We start from the raw sequence: 22,537 nt of genomic DNA, 5'->3' as shown, positions 1-22,537 counted from the left end.
CTACACAATGACCTGGAGAGTTTAAAGGAGGGAGAAATCCCATACTAATAAATGTGAAATCCTACATCAGGAGAGAGGTAATAAGTCACGCATATTTAAAAGAGGTGTCACCAAACAGCTACATCCATCATATTTTCTCCTTAATACTTTCCCATTATATGTAACCAACTGTTGTAATTTCAGTGGGAGAGATGTGGGATCTAAGTAGGGAGTTCAAAAAAGAGGCATTCCTACAGAGAATATCCTGTCTAACAAAGTAAAGTACAGTATGAAAAGATTTTAGAACCACTGGGTTAACTAAAACAAAAGAACAGAGACACAGAAATTAAGAGATACAGGCAAGGAAGAAAAGAGAGATTTTCAGATGAAATTTGAACTGAGAGGGAGAATCGGTGAGGAAGATGGATACTGGATGGCTGTTCCAGATGTTGAGATGCAGAAGACATGGTTCTTGTAACAAAAGTGGTGAGATTGTGGGAAGGAACAGAGCGGAGGCCAGTGTTGAATAAGTGGAGGGAGTAGGGAGGGAAGTAGTGACAAAGTAGCAGATTCATGGAGGCTTTTATGAACAGAGGACAAGATGAGTTTTTGCTGCTGGTATAGCTCATCATAGAAATGGATGAAATATAATTTTAAACCAAGAGACAAACCCAATGCCCTTTCAGAGGTCATACTTCAGAGACTCACAGCTGAGAGTCTATGGAGGCCTGTTGAAGGCTTTGACACCCCTGTCATGTGAAAAAGGATACCATAATTGAGACTTCATTTTTTTGATGGAGAGGATCTTATTTGATGATTATTATATAGGAATATCCTCTGTTGGTTTTCTCTTTTTTTCTTAAGTGATTGGTGGTGCACGGGAAAGGAATCTCTTACCTGAGGAAGCCTGTGGTATATCAGGTAAAACATCTGGGACAACTGAGAAACCTAGCATAGTCAGTTTCTAACTCAGAAGTGCTGTTTTATATCCATTTTTAGTCGTAGCTTTGAGCGGCACATGCACACAGCAGTTACCTGCCTAAAGAAAAGTTGGTCATAAACCAAAAATTTCGGTCTACAGTGCAGCTCTTGCGTGTGCAAGTTCTGAAAGCTAGCCCTGCAGTTTCCCGCCTGAGGCATTCCCCATGCCACAGATGTGTCTGCTTCACTCATTCCCTTCCCACAGGATATAGTGGTTAGACCACTGTGTTCGCAGATTTTTTACAGTGGTGTAAGAATGCTTGCCATGGGGTCTGAGCAGAGGTACGCCACAACCCCATAAGGTGAGAAAGGAAGTGACTGTAGTAGCCCAATGACATAGCAGTTAAGACTGCAGGATGTTGGAGATGGGGGGGGGAGTTACTCACATGTTTCCCCATAGTATAGTAAGCTGTTTTTCCTCATAAACACTTCCAGCAGCTGTAAGGCTATGTTCTAGAAATTTCCATCCTTCTGCATATCCTGTAGCTGTAGGAGAGGAACGCAGTACAGTTATTCCAGGCGGTCAGCAGACTCCTAATTAGAAGTCCCCAATTAGTTTTCAGAAGTCCATAGAAGTTTTTGGTTTCCAAGCTCAATAGGTAGAGGCTTATAAAAATACTCCTTATTCTTCAGCATTATGCATGGAGTTGGGAATGGATTTTATCATTCATTATTAGCCAAATGACTTTTCTTTGACTGACTTCTTTAACAAAAAACTTTCAGACTTGAAAAAAAAAAAACCATTTCAAATGGTATCCTACCAATAAATAGACTTTTGTTATTTCTATCTTGATATTTTTTGCTAAATTTTGAAGATATGTGTATTCCATCTCTTTAATGGCTGTCATCCAGAACTTCCAGTGAAATCATGATGCTGAATTTGTAACATCTTCATGCTACACCTTGGATATCAGAACAAGGTTAAACCTTAACAGCAGAAGTATCAGAAAGCGAAGTTAGACTGTCAAAAATCCTTTTTGAAAACTTAAAAAAAACCAAAAATAGAAATACAGAAAATGACTGACCGAGTGAACTGTTCTATATGTTACCTTCACCACAGAGGTGATGCAAAAGTTAATTTGGGTTGGGATTTTCAAAGAAGCCTAAGGGAGTTAAGCTCCTAAATCAAATTGAAATGGAATGAGGATCTGAGTGCCTAACTCTTTTAGGTTCCTTTAAAAACCCTAGCCTTACAGTCTGTAAAATTCTCTGAACAAAGTAAGTGCTGTATAATTGCTAAGTACTAGTAATATATTTCCTACTGGATCATTGTGAAAGCCACTTGAAACCAAATCAGTAATGTGTATAATGTCTTCAGTCCCACTTCCCAGTTTTGTGAATGAGAGGCATTCTTTTCCAGTGTTTACCTCTGTATACCCTTCTTTTCCTATAATGGCACTAAGACAGTTTTTACAAGTGTTAGTGTGCATTGAAATTTGTCAACCATGTAATGCTTCTCAAAGTCATTGCTTTCAATGAGTGCTGCTGTATTGAAATTCATGTTAAGTATCTCTCAGTTCCCATAATGCATTCTTTCACACATGCTTCCTAGTTCATATAAATTATCTGAGAGACAGTTTTATTTATTTTATGATTTGTTATAAACAATCAAGATCAGATATTTTGAGTGTAATAGATAAGATTCTGATCTGTGCATCTACTTAAAAGGAAATCATTTTTAAAACGATTTAGTCCTAAATATAATAAAAACAACCAGAGAGAAATCTGCCATCTTGACAACTAATTAGTTATTTGTAAAGTGCTATGTAAGTGCAACTAGTATTAATATTGACTGATGAAGAGTAGGACTGATAATTCAGATCTTGTTTGCCTAAATGGAGAAAAGGGGCAGTACAATTCTGTAAGTTAAGTTGTTGTTTTTTTTTCAAGTGCAATTTAGTGGTAACCATTGTTAAATTAACCCAAAATCTAAGATTTAGAACTTGCCTACAACAACTTTGAAGCCCTTGCTATTCGAATGCAGTCAAATGAAATCTGAATTCTCTATCCTAAGAAGGATCATTAGAGTGGCAGCTTCTACTGAGAAACTATTCAGTTATGGAGATAGTGAATCACTAACAGGTATTTCTCCAAACAGCTCTGAACATTCATTTAATGTATATTATTATTTAGTCAATCTTTAGTTATGTAATGTATAAAGAAATACATAAAACTGTTGTATATCTTCTCTAATGTAGAATTCTCAAACTTTTTCATACTTTGGGGACCACATTTTAATAGAGCGCTTGTTTTAGGAACACCTCCCCTTGCATTTGCTTGTTGGGATAGTAATATTAGGTTAGTATTTAATGTATTTTTAACTGTCTCTCTTAAAGCAGGTCAGCAGCTGGAAACAAAGAGAGCAGGCACCATGTGATAAGCCAACTCTCCTCAGACTACCAGCAAGTGTTCCATGGATCTCAGTCTGAGAACCACTGACTAAATAAATCCCATACGAAACACTTTTACTTTTTCACTATTGCCTCAGCCTTACCTTAAGTGCAATTCAGGAAAAAGGAACATAGGAATTATCTTACTGGACCAGACTGAGGATACATCTGCTCCAGTATCATGTCTTTGGCAGTGGCTAGTACCGGGTCAAGGACATTTTATCCTGTCTAATCTGACTGTGGGTGATGGTATTATTGATATACATAATATAACTTTTTAAAAAATTTTACTAAACCCGGGAGCTCAATATCATGTTGCCATGAGTTCCATATGTGATTTATGCTTTGTGTAAAAAATATAAAAAGTAATTCTTTTGATTTGTTTGTTTCCTTTTAATTTCATTGGACATACCTTGTTCTTGTATTATGAACTAGTAACTAGGAGTTCCCAACTGACTTCATGCAATTGTTATTTGATATATCTCTATTATGTTATCTCTAATTCATCTTCCCTCCAAAGTAATTATTTCTCATCTTTATAAACTCCCACATGACAAACTCTCTCTCTTAATTTTTCTTACCTTTCTTTGGATTTTTTCCATTTCTGCTATATCCTTTTTGAAAACTGAATTTGAGTGTTCAAATAGAGAGTGAACTTTTTCTGGTGCATTGGTTTATATTATGCCATTTATAATATCTTCAGTATTGATTTGTATCCCTTTATTAATATGGCTTCATAGTTTTTCTTTTTGACCAACACTTCGCATTTAACAGATGTTTTCATTGAGCTGTCCACATTGATGTCTTTTTCCTTAAACAGTTTAATCAAGTACTTAATTCCCCTGTACACACATGCACAGTGCAATCCTTATTAGGTGCAACTCAGAGGATGAGAGAGTTAATCACAAAGCTAATTTAGCTGCACAGTGAAGTGAAGTGGCCTGTATATTCAAGCTAATTTTTACTTTTGCTCTGTGGCTACACTTAATCTATAGTATGTTGTGTATTTTGTACAAATATTGTGTACTTTAAATATCAGTGATTTTCATGGGCTTTGTCTAGCATGCACAGTGTAGCACACAGTGTTATAAGATATATTTCCTTGGCTATTTTCCTCTGCCTTGTAGCACTTACATTTAATTTCAACTGAGTAAATTGAATTTCTCAATTTTTTTCCATCATAGACTCAGAATCGCATGAAGTTGATGGCAGATAACTATGAGGATGACCACCTCAAATCCTCATCCCATTCCAACCAAACCAACCACAAACCCTCTCCAGACCAGGTAATACTTCTCTCCTTTTCCCTTTTAAAATGACTTTTAACTACTGGGCCTGATTATTTTTGAGTCATACATAGCTTTTCCCAACATGCATGAAGTCTCTAGGAACAAAAACGACATTCCAGAGTGAACTTAGAAGACAGAAATGTTTGCAGCTGTTTTGCTGGCTTTCTTGAAGACCCTTGCAAGATGCACAGATGCTCCCAAGTACTAAGTTGTTTTTAGTAGGGTGAAGAGGGGACAAAGGAATGTTAATATCTTGACTATGTCATGAAATGTAAGGTAGGAGCTGTCTCCTAGCACGTTCAGATTTCGGTAATACAAGTCACCTGTTCTGGAGTGCTTGGAGTGGTTTTATCATTCTTGCTGTAACTCATGTGAGAATAATCACCTCTAATAAGAGGAGTCTTGAATTGTTTCTCTCTGTGAATAGCAGGAAATCTTAGTCAGGATCAGCTTCTAGGTCTCTGGATTGTGTATGGGCAATTACTTGCATTTCCCAGAAGGAAATCCTAACCTGTATGCCAGACGAGCACAAGTTGTGCCCTCTGAAGCTCATGAACTGAAAAAAGATAAATTTACCATTTCTAAGGCATAGCAGAGCCTCATGTGTCATTTACTAAAATCAGCCATGTATTTGATATCTATCCCTTGGGTAACACAGAGACTGCCAACCTAATTACAAATTTCACATTGAAACCTCACGTGTTCCAGGTTAATTAAAAATTCAAAAACTGTAATTGCTCCCTAGACTGAGACATGGGAATAGCTAACCTTTCTCAATCCTCTGGCTGACCTGTAAGTAGCATTGATGGGTTCTAAAGGGAGCTGAATCTCATCCTGGTCTGCTGAAGAATGGGTCATTGTACCATGGCAGTTCTAAGGGGAATGAAAGTAGAAAATGGAGGAGCCTAAACACATACTCACACACCCCCAAAATCCCATATTTAAAAACTTCCTTTCATAGCTACACCAGACTCCCTCTGAAAATAATATTGTGAAAAAATGTTGAAGACATGGTGTTCATTGTTCTAGAGGGGATAAAAGTGATGCAAACAGAGAAATGAGTATAAAATTTTCTTTCTACTTAACCACCTTCCTGAGATTGTAAATGAAGAACCTCATGAATGAGTGGCTTGAGGCCTCCAGGACTTTCTTTGCAGGTGTCAGACCTATTTTCTTTGAGAGAAGGATTATCAATATTGAAGATCAAAACAGTGGTCTCCAAATCTCAATTTCCTTGGGAGTAGAAGAGTATCTGCTATTTTACACACTGAAGTGTTGTAGTGAAATAAGGACATTTTCCAAATTTGTATATGGCACCTGACTGAAAATGAAGGCACTGGTAACGTGAACAGGTTAAGAACCAAAAGACTTCTAAATATGATCTCGCAGTGGGAGACAGGTTACATTTTCAGTTTATGTAAACAAATTCTGAGTAACTGAGCAAAGTTTAAAAGAGAATTAAGAAAGCTGTTTCCAATGGTTCAAGTTATTGGAAAGCAGCAGAGCAGAGGACACAGGGAGTTGGAGGCCACTTTTTTCTACTACTAGTACTTTATAATTATGTCTGTGCTTTAAATACTAACCAACTCTTTATTTCATTCCCATGCTGCTCTGGGGCTTTTTCCCTTTGTCATCTCTCAACCAATAGGATGAGGAGGAGGGTATTTGGGCATAGCCAATCAGATGCTCTTAGTTCAGCCATTTTGTTCAGAACGGTGAGAATCAGCTTTCCTTACCAGTAGAAAAGTTTCCCACGGTCACTCTTGCATCTTGCTTCTGTGTGATTCATGAAATCCGGGTGTGTTTCCTTTCCCTTTCTCACGAGGTCTATGCATGTGGATGTTTCCTACTTATTTGTTGTGTTTTTTATTTCTTCTGTGTGTTAAGAATCAAGTTATTGTTTCATGACACTATGGGGAGAACTTTCCAGGGCATGTAATTGAATTTATATGTGTATATGCAAAGCAACACCATGATTCATGTGAAAGAGAGTAGGAAATGTGTCCTCTACAATTTACCATTAACCTCATGGTGGAAAATGTTTCCGGTCAGACCCTTTTTGTTTTTTCACAAATCAATTTTCACTGTAGCCAAACCTTTTTCAAATCCTGGTCAGTAATGAATGAGCTCAGAGGTAATATTTCTACCTGGAGATTACATATTTTGAGCATGCTGAGCTCTGCTGCTGAGAACAATGCCAGGTAGATGACCCAAAGCACCAAGTTGCCCCAAATATGTATTAACTCAGAGGAGATGGCTGTTAATAATGACTACACAGAATAGGGGATTTTTAGAAAATTAATAGAAAAAATAAGACTCTCCAATTTCTCTCTACATTCCCCTGATTAATTGCCACATTACGTATGTGTCATTGCACAGATCAAGTCAATCAGCTGGAAAATTTATTCCACCTGTGACAGTCAAACTTCAATTTCATGCCTTGGGATTTGAACTGAGGAAATCCTTTTATGGAAAAAAATTGATAATGTGATTAATTCACACTCCTTGGTGATCTCACACTCCTTTTGAGTCATGATTCTTGCAATGCTTGTGTGTTAGTGTCTGGTGTTAAGTGTGTAAAGCAATTAGAATGTGTGTAAAGCTCTTGCTGAAGAATGCCATTAAGGATTGAGAGATGAGGTAAGTTGATGGCAAAAAGGAAGAAAGCACTTTGAAGGTAGGAGTCATTCAAACTGATGTTCATTCCAAATTAAAAAGATGGTGTAGCAGATACTGATCAAAAGGTCTTTCCATTGACCACCCTGTGTACTAAGAAGGGGATAAAGCTTAGGAAAATGAGTGTGCTGAGTGTGTTTTTACCATTTTCACAGACTAGAAGTTTGCCAAATTAAGGCAGTTGTGGGTTGCCTGTCTGTTAAACACACACATGTTCTTCAGCTTCCATGCCACGGCAGAGAAGCAAAGAGGAAAAGCTACACAATATTATGAGGATAATGTGGTAGCTAGAGGCCTCTCCTTCCATGTGTCCCAACAGAGAAGACTCTGTCAACCACAAGCCCTTCATATATACCCCAGCAGGGGAAAGAGTGTGAGAGTAATAAGTGCCACCCAAGCCAGCAATCCCTAGTGTGATAACATTTTTAGCAGAGTGTTCCATGTATACTAGAAGGGGAGAGTGTGCCACAGCCCTTCCCATTTCTTATATGCTAAAAAGAGAAGGTTTGTTGGCCACAGAGTCCATTTTTTATTTTTGCAATTGTAAAATTTAGTTAATTTATTCAAGTTCATTAATGTAAGAGATTGATAGCATAGGAAGCCAGCTTTGTTTTTTCCAAGAAATTGTTCTAGCCATGGACATCTATACACTTCTGCTCAGTACTGAAGAAAAAGGACTTGTATACATGGTGCATTAGTCTGCTCTAGAGGGGCATAAATTCTAGTGCACACTAGTGTGTTGTGCACTACATGGTTTGTGTGGACCCTGCTGGCATGCACTAAGAATTCTACTGAGCATGTTGATGTAGCCCCATTTCAAATAGTACTACGTTAATGCTCAGTAGGGAACTTTTAATGTTCAACAGCCACGTCCACATGGGCTAGTTCATGCATGACGCACTAGTGCACACTAGAATTTATGTCCCTGTAGTGCAGATTAATGCACTGTGTAGACAAACACATACTAGAGGCCATCAAAACATTTACCACACGTAACTCAATGTTTATACTGTAGCATCTGAACCTAACCCAAATTACTGGTAATGTTTAATTATACTTAACTCAATGCATGACAGCAGTATTGTATACATGCTCTCTTGAAACATAGCACTGCCTCTACCAGTATGTAGTATATCTACAGCTGTACTGTGTGCTCAGAGATTGCAAATCTAACAGACGTGCTTTGCCTGTGAACACTGACAATCTTCTCTGTAGCCTCACTGCCTTACCTTCTGGATTCTTTCCACGTATCCTTTCATTCCTCATAGGTGCTCTTATTCGTCTATTTTGGATACCCTTTTCTTCCTTTCTTAGAGTATGCTCATTTTTTATGAGCATCAACTCTGCCCCTTCATCCTTCTTAAGTGTTAAATTCTGCTAGCCATTGGCAAAGCGAGTGCCATAGTTGGTTTATTACTGCTCATTGTTACCAATAATAGTATGGTTTTATGTATGCTAACATAAGAGTGATTGGCTGAGTGGACTTGTACGCTCTAAAGTTTTACATTGTTTTATTTTTGAATGCAGTTATTTTTTGGTACCTTATTCTACATTTGTAAGTTAAACTTTCATGATAGAGATTGCACTACAGTACCTGTATTAGGTGAATTGAAAAATACGATTTCTTTTGTTTTTTACAGTGCAAATATTTGTCACCAAAAATAAATATAAAGTAAGCACTGTACACTTTGCATTCTGTGTTCTAATTGAAATCAATATATTTGAAAATGTAGAAAACATCCAAAAATATTTTAAGTAAATGGTATTCTATTATTGTTTAACAGTGCAATTAATCGCAATTAATTTTTTAATCACACAGTTAATCACAATTAATTCTTTTAATCGCTTGACAGCCCTAGTATTATTGTTTTACAACATAACATTTCAGAGATCACGTGGTGTTGTGACCTGATTCCTACTTGATTCCCGAAGTTGCGCTGGACTTTCATTTGAATCAATCTGTTAATTTATCTTTTTTTTAAGACCCCACTCCTCTCCAGGAGATAAGAAATTCCATACCTTGGATATTTCAAGAGCCTTGTTATCCTAACTTGATGGAATAAAGGCCTTTTAGACTTTCTCTTCATCTTTTTATTGCCCTCTCATTTGCTTCTAAGGGTCAAGCCATCTTCTCTCAGAGAAGTTCAAAATAGATTATGTAGCGTATATCAATGTGCTATCATATGGTCTTCCAAATATTCAAGCTCACTCCACTAGAACATAAGCTGTGTCCTCTGCTTGCTTCAGGAACATTCCTATATGCAAAAATTGCAAGGAAGCTATGTGGAATAAACATCTTACTTTTATTAAATACAATGTTTTTGACCTGGTTGCAAGATCAGATGCCAGATTTGGTAGGTCAGCATTATAAAATTTTTCAGTTAGTGATAGTCAGTGCTCCTCAGTCCCACTTTCCACATGAGTTACTGTTTATCAGTCACTTTGAGTGGGGATCTGCACGGACACATACTCGGAGGAGAACAGTTACTTACCTTATAGCAACTGTGGTTCTTTGAGATGCTGTCATCCAGGTGTATTCCAAAACGCACCTTCCATTCTCACTTTTTGTTATCCTCCTTATCTGGGATTCTAAATTAGTGGGAGAACTGAGGGATGGCTGCATCTGGTCTGTCCTCTATACCTTTGGCAGGGGGACATGAGACATTTCTATTCCAAAGATTCTGATCTTGCACACATGGGATACATGGCACACCTACAGTGGGATCCATACAGATGACAACATCCTGACAAACCATGGTTACTATAATGTAAGTAACTGTTCTTTCCAAGCCTTGCCTGCCTGCTGGATTAATACTGCACCTTCTCTGCTATAACTCCATTGGCTCTGTTGAAAGCGTGTCCTAGTGACTTGACTACTGTGGTGTAGGTACCAGTGCCATAGCAGTGAAGCGAATATTTACTACTGTCCCAGTTTTTAGTAAGCAATTTATGAACCTGATAATTTTGTCTTGTGTTTTATTATCTACCATTCTGCTTAGAAGTCGTCTCCTTCCCACCTTCTGTCTGAGTTCATTGCCAACTTTATCATATAGTCCTTCAGCTTGACATGTCACATCTCTCATTCTTCTGGGCTGTCCTATTCCAGACTAACATAGATTCCATCCCTTGGAATGTCTTCTGCCCATTATCCTTCTCTCTAATTCACACATTTATTTCATTAACTTGTTTTTCACTCCATGCTAATTTGCTATCCTCAAGATGTCTTGTCTTTTATGTTTTATCAACAAGCACAGAATAACTGATCTTTCTTGATGCATCATTCCTCTTCTTCCTGATTTTGGGATGATGAGACTCAGATTTCCAGCTGGAATTTTGTAATCTGTAGGTCTAGGATGAATTAAATGATCACGATTGAAGTGTAGCCCGATAGTATCATCTTCCTATTACCCTCACATATCAAAGAAAAGCACAAATAGAGACATATTTTCTAAAACATTCAAAACAGATGGCTCATTTCTGTTGATAGAGATTTGGGCTTTTCAGCAAACCACTTGCAAGAAGGACTTCATTCATTTAAACCAAAGGAGATTGTTCCTTAAGTTCCTTGACTGTCTTGTTTCTTCTCTGTCTTACAGTTGGACAAGTTCTTCGGCTAGTGGTTTGGTTTCTTTACCAGCTGTGGTTTGTGAACCCAAACATCTTGGTTTCTTTCAGGCTTCTGCCATAACTGTTGTGGCTTATGGTACTGTGTTGAAGTCACTGGTCATTTTCCTACTCTTTCACCATCCAGAGCTCTTGTAGTTCTTGTCTCTCTGTTGGAGAACAGACATACAAGCTTAGAAGTTTCTGTGAACAATGAACGAATAGTTGTGACCGTTAAAAAGAATGGACTTAGGCTCAGGTACCCATCTTACGTCCATGAGATAGATACATGTATGGGAATAGCTGAAGAAAGGCAGGGTGCATTGCTCCCAATACTATTAGGATAGAAATTGGGAGAAGAGGAAATTACACAGAACATGAGACTAGCAATATGGGGAGCATTAATAAGAGAATGAAGTCATTTCCAATACTAACTGTGAAAATAGGTTTGTGAGGGGAGTTACTAAAATAAGAGCTGATAAGGGCATTCAGCCAGTCTAGAAGCTGTACTTTCCTGGCTGGTAAACACTGTAATTTCTGAGAGATGCACCAGGATTCAGTTCCAGCTCACAGTAGCCTGGCCCAGGCAATCAGACCACATCCCTCTGCTTAATATAACACAGGGATGAGCCATGTTACTTGGGATATTCATTTGAATGTATAGCTTGCAACCAAAGATGAGTCCAAGAGACAAGGGAGTCAGATATACAGTGGATTTCATGTGACATTGCTTGAAAAGGCTCATGAGGCAGGTGAAGTGTTAGAAGAGCACTGTGCACACAGACTATCAGAAGGAGGAGAGACAGATTCATCTCACCAATGGGCAGGAGAGTTGTAATTCCTCTGAACAGGAAAAGTACAGACTGTGTTCCCTGGCGGTTACTTAAGGAAGGGTTTCTATTTCTGATCAATACTATAACAGACTATAAGGGACAAAAGAATACAGAAACTGTGATAAGAGCACACACATCTACAGATCTCCAGAGTGCAAATGCAATGCAATTGTTATATTTGCAAGCAAAGGCTGTATCTGCTACTGCTCCCTCTTATTCCTTGTAATGGGAAGAAGGAATAGGTGAAATACCAGAACAGTAAAGAAAATTGATATTTAACATGGACTGTGAGATGTGGTCTCTGGCTGCTCACTGTTACATATTAGAGAATCAGCTGCAGGAAAGTGTGTGATGGAAAGCACAGTCACCAACTGACTCTCCTATTTCTTTCTTATCCCCCTTTTCAAAGTCCCTCTCCATCATGCAAAAAGGATCCCACCAACATAAAATCTAATGAAGTGTGTAGGATCAGAACTTTCATTTGCCCCCAGGTTACACCCAGAAAACTTATGTGGGGAAGCAAGTATTTAAATCTGTGGTTTCACTGCACAATCTGCAAAGAGTTTTTTCAGGGTGGCTGTCCTATCATTTTCATTAGCCAGGGGGAACACTTTCACTCTTCTATGCCAGTACTGACACACACACTAAATATCTCACAAGTATATCTATCCCCACCCCATGGTTTGTTATGTGTTTTTTTGTTAGTTGTATTTAGTGTTGAAAAGTAGCCTTTTTAACTTGAAAACTGTTACAACTTAAAGGAACTAACAAAATGACATTTCCCAGACCAAGTAGTTCCTGACACATTGAATTGCAGTGTGGAGCTACAGCATCACTGAAATCATGTGGTTAGCCACCCTCATTCCTCTCTCTCTCAATCCTGTTTTGTTCCAGAACCATATTGCAGAGCTGCCAGATTCCAAGATGATTTGAGAAGAGAAAAAACAATAGACAAAAGGAAATATGTTTGAAGTTGCCATGATCTGATCTCATCTTGCCCTTAAGTCACTAACTTCTCTGCTTTTCCTCAGTTAAGAACGAGACAGACAATTAACAGTATGGAGCATTACAGAAAAGGGAGATCCGGACCACTTGTAATGTGTGCACTGTGATACTAGCATTTGCGGGAGGGGGTTCACTGTAAATGTTATGAATGCTCATGAAAGTGACAAGTTGACAGTAGAGTCAAATTCAGGCAGGGCTGGCTGTGTGCAAACAGCCCTCTAGCTCTACCAAAGCACCTCAGTCCTGAATTATAGTTCTCCCTGCTCTTCTAGTAATAATACATACACACACACACACAATTCTGTCAATCCTGCCTCAGTTCTGACCTGTAGCAATCCCTTCTATTCCAAACTTGGTTCCCCATTTAACTCAGGCAGTACTTCTCAATTTTCCCCTGTTGTTCAGATCCCCACAGCCTTTTGTACGTGGAGACTGCCAGTGGGGTTAAACAAGTAATAGATTTGTTATGTGCACAAACATCTGTGAAAAACTAGGGGTTTCTAAAACACATTAAAAATCCTTAGCATAGCAACTCACTGCAAGTCTTTTTGATTCATCTTCTTCCTGGATTTTACTCTCTAAACGGGGAGAGTTGATGGAGAACGCAACTTTCCTTCTTTTGTGTTTTCCCTGTTTTTCCCCCCAAAGTCTGGATTTTTCCCAAGATGAAGGGAGTGAGCTCTGGAAAATGTTAATCTGTGGGATTTGTTCATGGTGTATAAAAATTTCAGAAAGAATGTTTTATACATATGATTTCCTGATTCACTCTGGCAGAAAGGATACTGAGAAAGGCAGCTCTGCCAAAGCAGCCAAGATCCCTTCCAACTCTTCACATGGTTTTTTGTTCATTTGTTTTGGTTTTGTGAGGAGTGTGTGATGGAGGGTAGATTTGAACCCATTTTTCTTGTAAAAAAACAAATTTACAGGAAAGTGAACCTGCCCCTGAGCTTCAGTGATGCAGCCTCTCTGAAGAAATCAAGTGTCTCAATGCAGCAGCAGCTGAACTTAGGTCAGGCAGTGTGTTTTTGAGAGCTTTCTTCTGTTTCCATTTAAAATAATGAAAGGAAGACATCAGTGATAAATTGCTACAATTTGGGGAAAACTTTGCACTTCCTGTGCCAAATTCATGCCTTGTATAACTCCACTGAATTTAGTGGTGTCACTGTGGCTGGATTTGAACCCTTGCAGTGATTGCTGAACAAACTGGAATCCTCTTACCAAGGAGCAGGATTAATTTAGGCCCTCATGCAAATATTTCCAGACAATATCATTTTGTTTTCTTGCTTTTTCTCAACTCTTTCAACTGGAGAAAGAAAAACATTCTGGCTTGCATTTCAACAAATAGCCACAATCTCTCTTTCTGATAATATTAATATCAAATCACAGATGCATTTGTTTTCTCTGGGATTGCAGCCACCAGCTAAACTCTCCACCCATCCCCACCTCCCACTGCACTCTTTTTCCTTAGGTCTTTTTCCTTCTTACACGCTCGTTAACAAGCAGCTATGATTGTCAGATGCCTCAGATTTATAGACACTCATAGCCTCATCCCTGTCTGCTAGTGTTCAGTGATAGGTTTCAGGAGTACATTTGCTGTGCAGCATATTTGCATCCATTTGAAGCAAGGTTTGAACATCAGCGTGGCTGAAAATAATTTCCCATCCCTGCATACCTCTCTCAGAAATAGCTGATAGGTGGGGGAAGGCTGTCCTCAGAAGGCCAGCCTCAGCTTGGTTGCATTTCAGGCATGCACTGTGTCAGATCTCTTCATTATTTTGGAACTCCTTTTATGGATTACATCCTTACAGGCTACTAAAAGAAACCATCAGGTGGGGATCAGTCCAAAACTCTGTAGTCCAGGATAGTTAACTGTATATAGTGTGTGTCATGAATGGTTTCACTCCTTGGAAAGCTCCTGTTCCCTCCATTCATTTTCCTGTTTCTGCTCCACTAGGCTAAAAGATCAATTATGTTTCTGATCTCACTTAATTTTATTTTGACCTCAATAATATCTCCCAATTTCACTACCTTACCTTGGTTTCATTTATTTCTGTCCTTTTTGTACTTTGTGTTCCTTATTATAATGATTTTGTGTTTGAGTAAAACAGGACATGGGGAGGGGGACTCAGCCAAGTGCATAGAAAAGAAGCTATAGACCCTCCTTCATCCCAGTATGCTATCAGTTCAGTGAATTATTTGATTGTGAAACTGAAGGCTCATTATCTGCTTTGTTCCTTTATGGGTATTACAACGTTATCCACATTAAGTATGCACACACTCTTGATAGCAGGACTGCCATACTGCTGAAGGGTTACCCAAAGCAGTCCTGCCGATGCCAAACATGAATATAGCAGAGTGTGCTGACTTTGCAATGCCAGTGTGATTCCATTAATTTTTTCTGTTTCCTCCTTCCATACACACACAGTCATATACACACAGTTGCACAAAAAAGCATTACAGCATCTGATCAGCATGTCTGGTTCTGACAAGTGTGAGTGCAGTTACACCTACCTTAAAATATTTCTCATTTTCTACCCATTTATAGACAGTTACCATCACACTTGGCCCTTTCACACATCCTCCTACATATTTTTGCATATTTATGTTTGACGTCTCTCAGATAAACATTTGGACACCACAGTCTCCATATTTGAGGTGTATTGGTTTCTCCCAGTAAAAGAAATAAGCAGACATTTGGATAGGTCTGTCCAACCACATTCAGTACAAATATCATGTCTTGTCTTATCCATGCTTCATGACTATCAAGTCTAAGACATGCTTTTACCAAAATAAAGCTATTAACTAATGTCACTATCATATAGGTTAACTGTGATATAGCAATAGCAACTCCACAGTAAAGGTAGCAGCAGCTATTTCATTCTAAGCCCTATTTTCACTCCTTTATATCTTTTGCAAAACTACATTTAGATTTAAATTTGTCTTGCTCACTCTGTCCAAAGTCAAAGCTTTCTGGAAACTTTCCGGACAAGTTGTTTTTGAGTTGAATTTGCTTTGAAAGGCATTCCCACATTTCTTTGTCAGTTGATAACTTTAAAATGGTTTGCTCTTATTTCAGATTATCAGGCATTTAATGTCTCCATTTTAACATTGTAGTGAATTTTTGTGGTATGTGGAGTAAATTTTCAACCTTAACTGTGCAATAGTGTTTTGAGCTTGAGGATAAAGAATGAGTGTGTGTGTGTGTAAGAATTGTTAAACAGACTTTATTCTGTGCTCTGATGGAAATGGTCTAAGTGTATCATTACAGTTGTTGTAAAATCTATCCATGAAGAAGTTTGTGTGGAAGGTTGTTTTTTTAGGAGAGTATCCAGTTTTGAGAGCGCATTCTTAATCTTTCCCTGTTTGCTGCATAGGATGTTGATCAGGTGGTTTCACAGTTTCTTTGAGAGTGTGTGGCACACAATCTGAGCATAGTCTGTGTGGTATGTTGATTGTAATGTATAGAATCAACATCCTATACAGAAAGCAGGGAAAGATTAAGAATGAGCTCTCAAAACTGGATACTCTCATAAAAAACCAATCTTCCACACAAACTTCCTCATGGATAGACATTACAGTTATTGAAGATTGGTTGTTTTGGAAAATATTTCCATGCCTCTAGGGAAGCCAGTTCATCCAGTGTTTCCCTAGAAAGCTCTACAGCTGAATGCAGAAATGTGACCTGGTTTATGAATCCAGTGCTGCTCTGCCTTTCCACTTAGCAAGTGCTCTTGCACCCTCTTGAGATAAGGTAGTGGCAGCTCTGCTGTGTGGGAAGCACATTGCCTTTTGCTAAGTGGCCAGCTCAAATTAGATATGGGAGGAACGCAAGGATAAAGGCATTTCCTACTTGACTGGCAGGATTTAATGAGACTCAAGGGAGAGAAATGATGGCTCTGTGAACAGCTCTGGGAGCACTGTTAGTTAATAACTTTCACATGCCTCATATGGCTAATCTCCACAAATGGAGGGACACCTCTTCCCAAGGTAAGCAGATGAGGGGGACAGTCAGAAATGTACTCTACTTCGCAAGGGATCTTGTCCCTGAGAAATCAAGTTCAGTTTCCATACTAAAACCCATTATAATGATCAATCAGTTAGTTCTGTGACACTGACTTGTCAGCTTGAAATCCACACATCCCATGCATGCCTAATAGAATCTGTTATCTGAAAGAAAATACAAGGTAGTTAGGAAGTTTATTGATTAGTCACTTAATCATTAGACATTAGCTTGTTAATGTCCATATTTCTGTAAGTCATTATTTTACAGAAAATGATGTCTCCATTATACCTCAACCTGTAGATGAACAGAAGAGCAACAAAGATAGGGAAGACATCAAGAAAATCAGAGGCCTCAAGTCTGCCATTTTAGGAAATTCAATTAATCTCAGAAGTGGGTTTTTAGTAGGTAATAGTATGGAAGGTCTAAACTAGAAGAATTTGGGGGGAATGGAATGCTACTATGTCAGGTGTTCACTAAATAGACAAATTTGATGGATGTATAATGAACTGAAATTCAGTTGTATTTGGACATGGAAGTGAAACCTGAAGAATTGTGTTGCTACTGGAATATACCTTCCCACTTCTCTGTACAAGGGTGGATCAATCCTGTCCTGTTGTCACTTGCCGTGTTGACATACCACACCTATCAATTATACATACATATGTACACCTTTAGTGAATGGTACCCACAAACTGGCAGATAGGGGTTCACCAGAACCTTATGTGTCCCATTCTATAGTTTGGTTAATGTCGTGTCATCTGAGTGCAAGAAGCAAATGCATAAATATGAGGTAAATATTCATCATTTTAGCTTTCCTGCTTTCTGGCCAGTCAAGTCATCCTAAAAAAGATTTCCTAGTCTCTAGTCGTCTTGTCCAGCCTCCCTCACCTGCATCTTTCTACTTCTCTGCTTGTCATCTAGGCCAGGGTTTCTCCCAGATTATTTCCTATGAAGTGTTATGATGCTGTTGATCCTAACCTTCTGCTGTAGGTTCCTGAGTGCTGCTGTGTCCACATCAGAAGAAGGATTTTGACACCCATTAACTACTTAGCTGTTGCTCTCAGCTCCTCTCACTCCATAGAACTTAATCCATTCAGTGTTGGAAACAAAAGAAGTGAGCCAGAACAGCCTTGTTAGAGGGGGTAGGATTCAATGTCTTTGTTGAAAGTAATACCAGCACCCTGTTTCTGTTGACTCAGAGATTATCAGGCTTCTCATTCATTAGCAGGGTCAGAGGTGTCCCATTGAAGAGACACCATGAGCCTGCTGACAAGCAACAGGTGCAGCCTCTGCCTTGTCTAAATGGGAACATTTTGACAGTTGGCAGCATTCTGGCAAGGCTTTGCAACTCTCACAGCTGGTGCATGTCAGCAGATACAGATTCAGTACCTCATTTCTTTGAGAGGAGGTGCACAGCCTGGCCCTTCCACTTCCTCAATTTTTGATTGGCCACATTCCATAGAGCCAGAATTCTGCTTGTTTAAATTTTAAACATATCTTTGAAAAAACCTAGAACAGTTGAAACCAGTATTCTAGTCTGAGCACAGTGAAAGACTCTGCATTTATTCATCTGGTCTCCACTTCTTGGTAAACAGTGACTCTTCAGAGAAGAGACTGGATGATTCAAAGGACTGGAAGTAAGAGCATAGATTAGATTTAGATTAGATAAAATAAAATAGAACTTGTTAGAGCTCTTCATTTTTAGGCCATCACATTAAGTTTTGCTCAGGTAATGACTGAATGTCATCTCAAGACTGTTTGGTGGGCTATGTATTTGACATGGTGCGTAAGTCAAGTTTCTAATGTACAGGTGTCTGTATTTCAGAAACTTAACCTTTTAATTCACGCTAATTGGCATCATTAGAAGAGATCCCTTCAGAAAAGGATTGATGCATGTGTGTAAAGCAACATGGGAGGAGAATTTGTTCTGCTGTTGCCTTTGCTGTGGACAGACAACCTGTTCTTTGGCTAATACCAAACTTTATTCTCCAGGTCTATCAATCTGGCACCTTTTAGCAACACAAAATTCACTTTAAAAAATTAAAGCAGGGAGTTATGATAATTGGAGTGTTGTTGTGCAATAAACACACTAAATCTATACAGTTAATACTGTTTCAGTTCTCAGCTTACATTCTCTCTACTTTTCATACTAACAAGCCAGCCAGCATCACCATGCCCTCCCAATTGCTTTGTTTCTTCCTGCTTTAGTCCAGTGTAATACATTTTATTGGACAGAAGGGTTTGGGGGATTTCATTCAGTATTCTTTCAGCTTTTACATATTATGGGACGTTAAGATTCATAACTTAGGGATTGGTTTTTGACTTCTCAGTGGCTTGGGTCTCAGACCGACCCTGACTATTCCTGTTTTCTTATCTCAGATAATTCAGCCCCTTTTAGAACTTGACCAGAATCGCAGCAAATTGAAGTTGTACATTGGACACCTGACAGCCCTCTGCCATGACCGTGACCCCCTGATTTTGCGTGGACTCACCCCACCTGCTTCCTACCACCTGGATGATGACCGAGCAGCTTGGGAGAAAGAGCTGCAGAAGATGACCCAGGAACAGGTGAGCCTGTCTACTGGTCTATCAGTGGTAGAACCTTTGAAGTGTTTTTACAGATCTTGTTGATGTGACAGAGACGCTGTGAAATGAATCCATGAGAGGTGAATGCAGCTAGAAAAGGCTCATTCTTCAGTTGATTGTGGGAGGATGACTTTTTAAAACAATAGCCATTTAACCTTTATTAGATACTGTACCTGTTTTACAATAATTGTGCCAACTGAGGGCATGTTGCATTCACTCGCCGTTAGGCAATATAATTGCTCAATAGGAACCATTCTGAATCTGTTCACCTGTATGTTACCTAAACTTTAATTCTGTAGGATGGAACGCTGTGAAACGTCACTACCCTTCACTTTTACCAATTAATAGATTTTAACCACCTTCTTAATAATATAACCTAATCACATGAATCTTAAATATTTTGTAGTTGGTAGCATACTTACATTGTAAAGTACAGAACAAATTTGTTCTTTGGAACCAGCATATTACCTCATATATATATATACAGTGGTTAATGAAGGTATGTCTGATGACTAAGGCTAACTTTTAGGTACGGTATTTTTAGTAAAAGTCATGGACAGGCCATGGACAATAAACAAAAAGTCACAACCTGTGACCTGTCCATGACTTTTACTAAAAATACCTGTGACTAAGTCTTACCTGCTGGGGGGGGGGGCGCTCCTGAAGACTGCTGCTGGAGGGAAGGGGGGGCGCGTGGGGGCGATGCTTCTGCTGTGGGGGCCAGCCCATGGCCCCCTGCCGCTGCTGGGGGGGCGGCCCATGGCCCCACTGCCGCTCTTAGCAGTGAGCAGCCCAGGCTCCCCCACCCCTTGCCGCGGTTGTGGGCAGGAGCGGCCTGAGACCCACACCACCAGCACTGGTCCCAGACCACTGCTCCAGGGCAGTGCTGGGGACCAGCTGCCTGGGGCTGCCATAGCAGCGACTGGCCCCGCAGCTTCCCCAGCTTCTGGGGTGGCCTTGAGGTCAGCCACACCAGAGCTGCAAAATTCATGGAGGTCACAAAAAGTCACAGAAGCCATGACCTCCGTGAATGATTCACAACCTTACTGATGATCTCATTGCAACATGTGACTGTGCGGGTCTGCCAGGCAATATTAATGCTGGGCTCTGACGGGTTGACCTTTAGGCACAAAGGCCAAGATTGTTAAAAATTGATGCCTACAGTTAGGTTCCTAAATTCATAATTAAGCATCTAAAATGGGCTGCTGCATGCTCAGCAGTTTTGAAAATCAGGTCTCCTGCTTAAGAGCCAAAATATTTGGGAGCCTAACTTTAGACATCTATTTTTAAAATATTGACTTAATGCCTGATGTTCATGTCTGAGATTATGTGTTATTAAGACTCCATAGTGGTCCATGAACTTCCATACTTATATTTCTTTCTCCCAGCGCCAGACAATTTCTTACTGGACAATTCAATATTTCTTTCATCAGGGAATGTGAACTTGTGTTTTGAATTTTCTTTACTCAGTGAGTTGTGAGAATGAAAGTGAATGAAGGGATAAGGCTTGGGGTTGAAATTAAGCCATTATGTTGGAGCTTCCGGCATCTCATGGTCCCTTCTTAGAGTTAATGTTTACACAAAACTCTCTTTATCCAAGACCATCAAATTCTGCTTACTCAGACAGCTGGAGTAGATTATGCATATAGCCAGGAGAAAGAATGTACTCTGACATTTATACTATACATTCTTGTAGCAAACACACACCATGGGACAGATATGTGCAAACAGACATATGTTGTATAGTGATCGCAGACTTTCTAGCTACCACTATATTGAAGTTAATTTTCAGTATATTTAGCTACAGATATATCATGACTCTATAATGTCATGTCTATGAAATACATAGAGAGTGTTATGCAGATAAACATGATCTCACGTTAAAGGGCTATAATGACATCATGAGACCTATGTAAGCAAGAAACAGAACAGAGGATCCATTTTGCTTGGTGTTTTGTGAAAGCCTGTATCATAATAGAATGGAATAAGGCATGTAATGCTGACAGGGTTAAAACCTTACTATCTTGCCCAATATATGAAAACTTAAACTTACTATTAAGCATATATAAATCTATCTGATTTATCCTTCATGAGTGTACATGTTCACACACTTGGAGTGGGATTTTTAAAAGTACTCGTCTAACTCCACTCATTGACTCCAATGGGACGAGCATTAAGCCATTGTTGAGCACTTCAAAAAATCCTACCCAGAATAGAGATACAAATCTGCCTGTTATTCTCTGCAGTAGAAATTAAAGCTGAGCTGGCACTTCCATTCTAAAATTCCTATTTTCAGATATGTCTAATTTTCTCATTAATTATATTTTGGACTTTAATTTCTCTGCTTAATCTCAACTTAGAAGTGAGTATTTTTTGGAAAGTTTATTGGAAGTATATTGAGGCATTTGTCAAATGAGCAAAAATTATTTTGGCCAGTGAAGACATGTATCAGATGCTTTTTTTAAATAGAGAACTCAAAAACAGGTTTGTTTTTAAATTTCAAACTTAACACATACATATCTTTCAGTGAAGATTATTGTTTTGGCAATGTTTTGGGGGGAAATCTTGACATTGAAATAAGTCATAGACATTTAAAATAATATACTGATCATGCACATCCATGATCTATTAATTCATACATTATTTGGACTATTGCTTTAAGAAAAATGCAGCAAGCTCTGGACATCAAGTGTTTTTAAAAAGCGCAGATATTTGATGTGATGAAGTTGTTCTCATTGCCACAAGTAATTCTTTTCAGATTTACAGTTATGTGAGGTTGAAGCCTTATTTTATCTCTTGAAGAATCTCTTCCGAAGGGCAGTTAGTCCTCATTGCACTTCTCTCCTCCTCAGACTTGCTACCTCCTCATTTTTTATACTTTTCATTTAAATGTTTTAAAGGAAATTATATACATCACCATCTGGCCAAGTCACTGTATGAATGGCAGTCTGTTGTGAGTGGACTCAAGAGTTCAAGTGCTTCTGAGTCAATTGGGTCTAAGTAGAGTCTAGTCATTGCTTCCAGTTCTGGGACACTAAGGCATCCTCCCAGGCCTAGAACTCTTTTCAGATGCCTTTGTTTGGGATGTGGACACCACTGTCCAGCTACCTTAGACTCCAGAACAAGTATCTGAGACCTCCTGAGCACCCCATTCACTTACACAAGCTGCCTCAGTCCCACCTAGGCTATGGG

At 39.0% G+C, this 22,537-nt stretch overlaps 1 protein-coding gene across 7 annotated transcripts in view; it reads left to right on the top strand.

Moving 5' to 3' along the window:
- ERC1 (ELKS/RAB6-interacting/CAST family member 1) overlaps positions 1–22,537 on the top strand; it is a 545,338-nt gene that overhangs the window by 486,196 nt on the left and 36,605 nt on the right. For all 7 annotated transcript variants that reach the window (XM_077827362.1, XM_077827360.1, XM_077827359.1 and 4 more), the window contains 2 exons: positions 4,535–4,636; positions 19,139–19,327. In XM_077827362.1, the coding sequence (XP_077683488.1) occupies positions 4,535–4,636; positions 19,139–19,327 (291 nt within the window). The remainder of the gene's footprint in view (positions 1–4,534; positions 4,637–19,138; positions 19,328–22,537) is intronic.

This window comes from Eretmochelys imbricata, chromosome 1 (genome assembly GCF_965152235.1).
Source record: "Eretmochelys imbricata isolate rEreImb1 chromosome 1, rEreImb1.hap1, whole genome shotgun sequence".
Lineage (NCBI taxonomy): Eukaryota > Metazoa > Chordata > Testudines > Cheloniidae > Eretmochelys > Eretmochelys imbricata.
This window is presented reverse-complemented; position numbering and strand designations above follow the sequence as displayed.